The sequence below is a fragment of the Scatophagus argus genome, chromosome 14 (genome assembly GCF_020382885.2).
Source record: "Scatophagus argus isolate fScaArg1 chromosome 14, fScaArg1.pri, whole genome shotgun sequence".
Lineage (NCBI taxonomy): Eukaryota > Metazoa > Chordata > Actinopteri > Scatophagidae > Scatophagus > Scatophagus argus.
The window spans coordinates 14,211,572-14,222,075 of NC_058506.1; the positions used below are offsets into that span (position 1 = coordinate 14,211,572).

A 10,504-nucleotide genomic window follows, 5' to 3' on the forward strand; every position below is an offset into this window, starting at 1 on the left:
GTGTAGTGTAGTTTGTTGATGTAGCTTCTGTTTGGGAACCTTTGCTGCTGTAGGTCTACATGGAGCCACAGTCCAGCCCGGAAAACCCAGGATGAAACCTCAGCTTCTCCTGCAGGTTGCAGCTAAACCTTCATCAGCTTAGCGGATGTGTGTGTACAAACATAAAAATCAGCACTTGGCTCGGATATGTGACACACATTAAAAAAACAAAAACTAAACCAAGACTACCAGCAATGCTAGCAGCTCCATGAAGCCAGGCACAGCAGTGATTTTAGCTAGCTGCTAATGTTAACAAGCTAACATGCTCACGATGACTCTGCTGACGTAATAAGGTATGACGTTCACAATGTCCAACTTTACTATTTTAGTCCAGCATTTTAGCAAACTGGCAAATAAAAAAAACACCATACACTGAAGCTGAAGCTGATGGAAACGACTTTAGTTTTGCGGGTATGTCTTCATAAAGCAAACTGATGCATCAATTTGCATTTTGACCTGACAATGAGGGGATCATAGCTAATTATGCCAATCTCACGGTGGAGAAAGCAAATACTTAATTTGATAGGATTCGTCCTCTGGGCACCATGAATGTCAGTACGAAATTTCATGGCGGAAATCCTAAGATATTTTCCCCTTGGACCACCGTGTTCTTCCTAAGCCGCCACCGTCCTTACAGCCACTCTTGTAGGAGCGCCTGGAGGTTTGGTCCTGCCCCTGTGTGGAGGGTGTTGCCTAACGGTAGTGTTGTGTTTCTGTTTCTTTCCCAGGTCACATCAGATCCTCTTCTGCGGGCCACCCTACCATCAAGACTGAAACGAATCTCAAGAAAGCGAGACAAATAATTCAGGTAGGAATAAATCAAAAGCAACCGTGCAACGTTTCTGTGTCATTTAAGAGCTAACGGCTACAGGCAGGGGCCAGCGGAAGCGCGGAAATGTCGAGAAACGGACTGAAGAAAACTATTTGACAGCAAAGCTCTTAAGATTACAATGCACGGTTGTGACAGATTAGTATAACGATGTACGATAACTGCTGAAGAGGTCTGGTGCAGTTACAGGGTTATAACGTTTTGTATGCTCGGTAACCAAGCGTCCATTGAACCAAATGACAGGCGGCTCGTTGTAACAGTTGAGAGTTTAGAGTCTCAACGCCGCGACTTCAACTTTGACCGAGTAACGCTGGAAATAATTCTCATGTAGGCTTCCTATTACACTCCTGTTAACAACGCATTCAGCGCGTTTTCTATAAACAAAGAGCTGACAGGAGGGTCATGTAAACTGCTTCCCTGTAGATCAATACAACGTTTAACTGCTTCAAACAACGTCCACCTGCTGTTATTTAACGGTCATACCGTATAGAAGTGTACACATCCTGAATTTTAGTGAAATTATCAGTAGGCTGTAGGCCCAACTGTAAAAATACCAGCGTTGGAGTACTGAGATTTTTTTATTCTTAGGTCAGAGTGTAACAGTACTTTATTACAAGTAAAATCCCGTGTTGATAATATTACTTGAGCAAAAGTAAGTAAATATTATCAGGAAAATGCACTTAAAGCTTTAAAAGAAAAAAAAATGAATATAAACGCAAAATTTTGCAGGAGGAACTAACTTGTAACTCTTCTGTAATTGATTATTTTCTCAGTTAAACAACTGATCTTTCGGGTGGTAAAACTTCATAAGATTGTGGTAAATGCTGTCACAATTACTCAGAGCCCAAAGTGACATCTTCGCAAAACTTGTTTTGTCCAACAGAAATTCTAAATCCTTTAACTTAAATGAAAATGATTTAAATGATTCAAAGGAAAAGCGATAAATCTTGAATCTTGAATGAAAAAATGGTTTAAACGATTATCAGAATGGCCAGTAAATTTTCTCTGTGTCTAATTGATTTATAGATTAATCATACAGCTGGTTTTGTAATATACTGTTGGGTTGTTTGATTTAGAACAAAACATAATTTTTCACAAGTGCTTCATATGTTTTGTGTGAATAGGCCATCTATTGGTTGAGATAGACAGAGAGGGAGATAACAGAAATAACAGAGCTATGAACAGTAATTGTAATGATATCTATAATAATAGGAATAAGAATAAGCCTATAGCAGTGTAACCAGTGTCTAAGCCACCCCGAACTATAAACTTCATCAGAAAGGGAAATTTTAAGTCTACTCTTAAACACAGAGAGGGTGTCTGCCTCCCGGACCAAAACATGAAGATGGTTCCATATGAGTGGATCTTGGTAACTAAACGAACCACATGTAACCCTGCATCCTGGAAGAGCAGCATTCCAGTTAAGTAATAGGAGACATATTACGTACATTAGTAAAGTGAACCAAAACCACAGTGTGCCTGTAGCCAATTACATAATAATTAATTGACAGTTTCCCCACTGTGGGACAAATAAAGGAAATTCTTATTCTAATCAGTTGATGTGTGCACTACAGCATCAAATGTTGTACTTAACTATGTTTAGTATTACTCTTATAACAGTCTTTTTGAACTTCCTTTTCTCCCAGGATGTCACGGGAGCAGCAGGCAGTGGATCGCGCCAGGAAAGCCTTTGAAACAGGCAGGTCCAAATGTTTAGAGCATCGGATCCACCAGCTGAAGAACCTACAGCGGTTATTCACTGAGAAACAGAAAGAGATTTCAAATGCCATCAAAAAAGACCTCAATAAGGTGAGTAATGAGTGGTTCTTCACTGCGCTCCAAAGTAGTCTTTACTGGTCTCCAACAAACTTCTTAGTTTGTGAAGATCAGTAACAAGCCTTTAGCTTTTAGTCTTTTTGATACTATGTAGCCTACTGTATCACACGGCTATTTTAGGTTTTCATGGTTTAACCTGCACAACAAGGAGATCTGACTAGATCAAGAATAAAACAGTTAAACCCTGGACTTATGCATCTACGCATTTCACCAGCCTTCATCAGGGCAGAGACTGGCATTTAGTGTCAAACATTAAGGTAGATTAGAAAATGAGAATCAAAGAACTAGAAAACTGAATCATCATGAAGGTTGCAGGCATTACATACGTATAGATTATTTGCTTACCTTTTGAACCCTGGTGGCACATGGGTGCACTAGTTTTTTTCCTTTATAGTGGCTTTAAGTAGCATATTCATCAAAATGAATACAAAATTGATAAACTCTTTCTAGAAGGCTGAAGTAGGAACACCCAAAAAGGTAAATCACATCATAAAATACTTCTGAGACAAGTTAAAGATATGAATATGAATATGAGAGAATATATGGTATGAGATGAATATTAGTAAAGTTGATGGAAGATTACAAAGCATGTTTAACATGATAAAACGTGTTTAACATGATCCATGAAGGAAGGGATTAAAGTGACTAAAGTTGTCACAGTTTTTTCTGGTTCAGTGTCTAGTGTCATTGTCTTCATCCCCAGAGTGAGGTGGGGACCCAGTTTTATGAGACTCTGGGTGTGGAGGGGGAGATCAACCTGGCCATCAGGAAGCTGAAGGAGTGGGCGGCCCCTCGTCCTGTGGAGAAGAACCTCCTCACCCTCTCGGACACCGTCTACATCCAGCCCGAGCCACTGGGAGTGGTGCTTATCATCGGGGCCTGGAACTACCCCTGGGCTATCACCATCCAGCCGCTCATTGGAGCCATCGCTGCTGGTAGTGTAGTGTGCTGAGGGTGTGTGTGCATGTGGGTGAAAGGACAGCATGTATGTGATACAATAAGGTCAACGTTCACATTTCTATCTGATTTCATTGTCATTTGCCCCATTATGAACTTTGAGTAGAGATGTGTCTTGTGATTATGACCGCTACAGTTCCTTTTTTTAATCCAGACATTACCCAGCACTCTTCACTCTTGGCCAACTTGAGATTAATATGTCAAAGGTCACTTTATGAAGGTTCTCCACTGCAGGCATGAGAAAGAAGATTAGTTATAGATGCAGAAACCTGTAATTGTCACATGCAGGTGATTGTGTGTTTTTTGTATCCTTATGTGTGCTGGTTGGTGTGTGTTTACACGTGTGAACATGCATGTCTCCACTCAGCGCAGTTCCTATCAGTGAATGCTCAAAGGGCAGAGTTAAAGTCTGAGTGAATCAGCCAGCTCCAAGTTAACGAGGGAATTCATGAATAATTCATTTCTGTCTCAAAAGCTATCCTTAACTGGTCACCCTACGCTTGAGTGTTTTGGCTGGGCTCTGATCACTTTGTGATGCAAATCTCAGTTTAGAGTGTTTGCTTGTGACCATTTAGCATGACACTAAAGTATTTTTAAAAAGTCTTTTGGCTGATCTCGAAGCTTTCGTTTGTTACTTGTCCCCAGAGATAGTTTTACGTATTAGTGCTATGAGACCTGGTGCAGGTAGTTTGCTCATTTGTATTTCAAGTGGATAAAGCCAATTTAACCTCAAACACTGATGACTGGAGGACTTCACTGAATGGAGTCCTATTAGGGTGCAGCCCATGCAGTACAGTGTTTGCTCAATGATGGACTTTATCCTCCTATTCTCCCTTGCCAGCATTATCAGAGTTTGCATGGTCATATCAGCCTTGCACAAGTCTTTTCTCTTGATTTATTTGTTGAAAAATAAAATTCAGGTCAAAGGCAGCTGTGAACACCATCACCAGACAAAGATATTTGGATTTAACTCTAACCATAATAACCTTTAACACTAAAATACCATTACAAGTCCAAAAAGGGTGTGTTCATTGTGTTATCATGCATGACCTGTGCATAGTAGTTAAGGAATTAAGGAATTTTGCAGGTTGTGAGCCAAATGTTTTGATCTGGAGTGGGTAGAGACCAAAAACAGAGCTAAAAAATAATCAATATTTGAATTGCATTGATTTATTATGAAACAAAGGAGGAAAAAAATCATGCTTTTAAAGGTATTTCTTTTAAGCTTTACCAAATATTCTAAACTCAAGGTTACTAGCAACTGCTGCTTTTATTTTTAAACTTTCTTAAGTAAATGGAACCTGTGTGAGTGAAGTTTGGTCACACGACAGCAGATAGTCATACTTTCATCAACTGGCTTTTAAGAATTTGCACTGCCAGCTAGCATTGGCCGACAATGGTGTTGCATGATTCTACAAAGTACATCAGAATGTCTTTTGTGGACCGTGTCTTTACAGTATCCATCTTTTGTCATTTACCTGTCCAGGTAATGCCGCTGTAATCAAACCCTCCGAGGTCTGTGCTCACACTGCAAAGGTCATGGAGGACCTGCTGCCATGTTACATTGACAAAGTAAGGATGAATCTCAGGAAATCAGCATCTGAGGATTCCTGAAAGGGAAACAAAACACTGTAGAGACTCTTAAGCAGACAATGCCACCCACAAAGGCGAAGAGCAGTATAACCTACCCAAAGAACCCACCTGATACCTAAAGATGCAGATGCTCCACATTTCCTTTGGTTAATTTTCACTGAATGTGATGCACTAGGTTGTCTTTCAAAGCATGTTTCCTGAGCTTGCTTATCCCTTGTAAGTAGTTTGTTTAAGAAGATTAACTTTAGTTTTATTAGTGGTTACCTTAAGTAAACTTTAAGCAAGCAGCAGTGTTTTTCCAGGATGCAAATAATCAGCTAAAAGGTTTATTTTCATCTGTGTTTTTTTTCCACAAGTTCTCTACAAGGCTGAGACAGATCAAAACAAAACGTGAATAAAATGCATATCACAAGAATTAAAGTTCTTGTGCCACAAAAACGTGTTGCTTCAGGAACTACATGCTGCCTTTTTATGATTGAATGTGTGTTTTTACCCTGTGTGTCAGGAGCTTTACCCTGTTGTAACCGGAGGAGTGCCAGAGACCCAGGAGCTGCTGCGCCAGAGGTTCGATCATATCTTCTACACCGGCAACAGCACAGTGGGCAAACTGATCATGGAGGCTGCTGCCAAACACCTGACACCTGTCACCCTGGAGCTGGGCGGCAAGAGCCCCTGCTACATTGACAAGAACTGTGACATAAGCATGGCCTGCAGGTCAGAGCAATGACTGAATACAGTTCGGGTTAATGGTTATTTTCTTAATTCTTTTTATGTTCCTTTAACAGACAATATCTCAGAATGATTTTGTTCTGCACCGTTTTCACTCTTTTTCTTATATAGTATTTTTGATTAAATAGTATTTTTCCAATCCATAGCTATTTCTTCCTGAGACCCTGCTGTTAACTTTGTCTCTACTGTGTAGGCGTATTGCCTGGGGAAAGTACACAAACTGTGGTCAGACCTGCATCGCCCCGGACTACATCCTCTGTGAGCCCAGCATCCAGGACCAGGTCATTCAAGAGATCAAGAAAGCCATTAAGGTACAGATGAGCTGAAAGCACACCCTTTGGAAATGTAATGATCTGTTTATTCTGTTTTAAACTTGAGAGCTGATTGATTACCAGAGGTCCCTAAGCAGTAATGTGTAAAGTCCTAAGATCATGTTATAATAAGGAAAACTGACTATTAAGTGTTGGTACACAATTATCACAATTATCAATTTATCAATTATCAATTTCCACAAAATGCACATTCACAAAAACCTCCAAATTCTACATAGATCTGTAAACACTCCTGTACCCATGGCCCCATGACCTGCTTCCTGTCTTTGTAAGATTTGCCTGGATTTAACAAAAATATTCACGTAGTTATGAGATTGTTTGCTTTGCAGGAGTTTTACACAGACAACCCAAAGACCTGCCTTGACTACGGACGCATTATCAACCAGCGCCACTTCAAGAGGATCATGGCCATGTTGGAGGACAGCACCATTGCTGTGGGAGGAGACAATGATGAGTCAGACTGCTACATAGGTAGTCTTCCTGACGGCCACAAAATCTTCACATGAAAGTCAAGCAGGACTTATGTGCCTGAGTATGTGATTCAGGTGTTTTACTCAGGCAGTTACATTACACACATGCATGCAATACATAGTGCTTTTGGCTTGTGTTTAGCCCCCACAGTTTTGCGGGATGTGAAGCCAGAGGCGAAGGTGATGCAGGACGAGATATTTGGACCTCTGCTTCCCATCTTGTCGGTCAGCAGCCTGGACGAAGCGATCAAGTTTATCAATCGGAGAGAGAAACCTCTGGCTCTCTACGTCTTCTCACACGATAAAAAGGTATCCAACAGCAGACATAACACAGATGCAGGCACACCTTATGCATCAGCATGTAGATTCAGATTCATGGGCCATGACATGAATCTTCTTGTTTCTCTAAAGGTGATAAAGAGAATGACAGACGAGACCTCCAGTGGAGGATTTCTGGCCAATGACTGTCTTGTGCACTTTTCTGTCAGCTCTCTGCCATTCGGTGGAGTGGGTGAGTATCTTTGCAGAAATGGTTATACTTTTGCTTATTCACTCATTGGTGAATTCAGCTGTTCACTCCGTATGACATTCAGTGGAAACGGGACTGTTTGAGGGGCAAACAACAAACTCACAGTGGCTGCATAGGTTTTCCTTGACACAAACAGTAGCAATATGCTAGATATACTCAAGAAAAGAAGGTGAAACTGACTGACTCTTCTTAGCTGTTTGGTCTAAAGAGAAGCCAGTCTCCATTCAGCATATTGCAAGAAACTGAGACACATCTGAATCGGTCTGCAACTCTTCACACACATCAGAGACGGTGCAGAGGCCGCAGTGAACTTTACCGTTTATTCAGTTTCTTACTGCAACTCAGAGTAAGATGGGCGCATCTTACTCTGGACTGTGAAGGGGTTTTAAGGCCATGCTGAGTGGTATTAGGATGCCCTCTAGTGTGACATTATGGCAAAGATAAAGCATTGTGTCCCAGATTCAGATTTTTTTTATTGCCTGAGTGACATTGTCCTCTGCCATCAAATGTGCCAGTATGTGTTGCCACACTGAAACCATCTGTCTCTGCACAGGAAACAGCGGTATGGGTTGCTACCACGGCAAGTTCAGCTTTGATCAGCTGAGCCACCTGCGTGGTTGTCTCATCAAACAGCTGAAAATGGAGGGGATGAACAGCATGCGGTACCCGCCTCACACACCCCAGAAGCTGGGCTGGGCACGCTTCTTCATCCTGAAGAGCGTAGACCTGGGCTGGGTGGGACGGATGGCGCTTTTAGCTATCCTGACTGTGGTGGCTGCTGTTGCACTACAGGTGAGAGAAACACCAGCACAAAGAGGCTAGTTTTGACCTTTTGCCGTGGAAACTAAATCATTTTGCTGCCAGTGAATGTGTTCGTTGGCTGAGCACATATAAACCAAAATACATACAAAATTAATTTCTTAGCCAATAATACATTTACAAAACTTTCTAAAACGTTTGGAAGCATTTTGACGCTTTGAAACTTGTAATCTTCTTCTCCTCTTTAAATTTAAATTTCTCCTCGTTTAATTGTTACCTCTATGGTGCGTTTCCACCACCGGCTGCCATGCCAGTTGTGTTACTGACTTTTACAGATGTCAGAAATGCATTTCTGAACAATTCCTATGAACTTGTGGACAATGCAGGATACAAACCGGACAGGGACCTCTCAACGCACTGCCCTACAGCACCACCAGGGGGCAGAAACACCACAGTTTACCTGAAATGCTGTGCTTGTTAGTCATTTTGTTAATGCAAAGGAGGAAAGAGACTAAAGAAAAGTGATCATCCATCCATCCATTTTCTATACCACTTATCCGTCAGGGTCGCGGGGGAGCTGGAGCCTATCCCAGCTGACTACGGGCGAGAGGCGGGGTTCACCCTGGACTGGTCGCCAGTCAATCGCAGGGCCAACACATAAAGACAGACAACCACACACTCTCACACTCACACCTAGGTGCAATTTAGAGAAGCCAATTAGCCTAATGTGCATGTTTTTGGTATTGTGGGAAGAAGCCGGAGTACCCGGAGAAAACCCACGCAGGCACAGGGAGAACATGCAAACTCCACATAGAAGGGCCCAGACCAGGATTCGAACCTGGAACCCTCTTGCTATGAGGCGACAGTGCTAACCACTGCACCACCGTGCCGCCCAAAAGTGATCATCTGATCAGCTTTTGTTTTGTTTTGTTTTTTTCAGCGTTATCTCTTTTGAAGACATCCCACTGCATGTCAGGCAACAAGCCTGCTGTTTCCTTAATCCTGAGGACCAGAGTGAAGAAAGGACCATTTCATCCACAAGTTTCAAGAATCTACACAGGATTGCTTTAATACAACAAATGTTAAGAGGATCATTTAATTCTTTTAGAGTTTTATGTAGCTCACTGTAGCAAGCATCTTATTTTGATGAAGGTAATTATTTATTCCCAGGTATGGCCCTTACATTTGTGGTCAGCATTATCATGAGCCATATTAAGCCGTTAGCAACAAGTGACAAAATCTATAACACTACTGTGAGACTACCAGTATGATATCAGTTTTTTTCACTTAACTGTGATATGATCAAGAAACAGTGTTCACTAAATAATGAAGGTCATTAAGTTTAACTAATCTGCAATTTCTTGTCATAATCTAATTGTTTTTATTGTGTAGAAGTTGCCTGCAGTTCATTCCAGCCATTTCACTGACAGATAAGAGATGATCAGTTTGTCTCTGAGCCTTCAGTGTTCAGTCACTGGGTTTTCAGTCTTCCTTTATTTGACTGCAGCCTGTCTCTATCAGACGGGGTGTGAAGGATGTTTTTATTTCATTTCCTTAAAATGCCAAATGTCTGTAACAAATTTAAGCAACCTTGTGAATTGTTTGGTGATCTTCAAACAACAACAGTTGCTAAATATTTGTAATTAATAGTGGAATAAATACACATATGTTTCTATACTGGATTCATAATCGTAATAATACAATAAATATATTTCTGCAACTATGAGTTTGATTATTTATCAGTTTTATTTTGTTCCAGGTAGTATAGAGGACATCTGTTGTTAACACTAAGAAAAAAATCTAGAATATTTGCAAGACAGTAACACTGGGTGTAGTGTACATAATTTTAAATTGAAGTGAGAAAGTTACACGTTTTGTTTTTATAAAAGACACAACTCTGTGTTTTGCTGACCTGTCATTGTGCACAACTAGTGCTTGTATCAGTTTTTGTATTTTTGCCAACACTCACACACAACACTGGTATAAATAATAAAGTAATTGATTCCTTAGTCCCAGAAAGACATTCCAGCAGATCAGCATGCCAACTACTATCAGCTAACGAGAGGAAATCAATCTTTTTCCAAAGCAGACAGTCTCTGAGTTGCTACAGCTTCTCCTGTAAAAAAAAAAAAAAAAATTATTATCGTCATTATGTTGCATTACGTACTTTGTTTTAACCAGGCCAAGCAGTACCAGGCCCCCAAAACTGACTCACCTGTTACTCACCTGTGCTTTATTGGACTTGCAATGTCTGCTGTTGAGAAAGGCCCATCAAAACTCACCTCTTTCTAAGGCCACACCACCTGATTTGTTTCATTCTCAGACTTGTAGCCTTCACACCCATCTGTTGCTGACTCAAGTGACATCACTCGAGGCATTTCATCAGACATCACCTGGTCAGACTTTGTATTTATGGGATGGTGACACAGCG

General features: G+C 41.0%; 1 protein-coding gene across 1 annotated transcript; it reads left to right on the forward strand.

The window, feature by feature from the left end:
- Positions 1 to 700: 700 nt before the first annotated feature.
- On the forward strand, positions 701 to 9,799 carry aldh3a2b (aldehyde dehydrogenase 3 family, member A2b). Its single transcript, XM_046411262.1, has 11 exons — positions 701 to 847; positions 2,515 to 2,677; positions 3,408 to 3,639; positions 5,148 to 5,233; positions 5,760 to 5,968; positions 6,177 to 6,294; positions 6,645 to 6,786; positions 6,928 to 7,094; positions 7,197 to 7,296; positions 7,868 to 8,106; positions 9,014 to 9,799. The coding sequence occupies exons 2-11, from the start codon at positions 2,516 to 2,518 to the stop codon at positions 9,026 to 9,028; spliced, it is 1,470 nt and encodes a 489-aa protein (XP_046267218.1). The 5' UTR covers positions 701 to 847; position 2,515; the 3' UTR covers positions 9,029 to 9,799.
- The last annotated feature ends 705 nt before the right edge of the window (positions 9,800 to 10,504 follow it).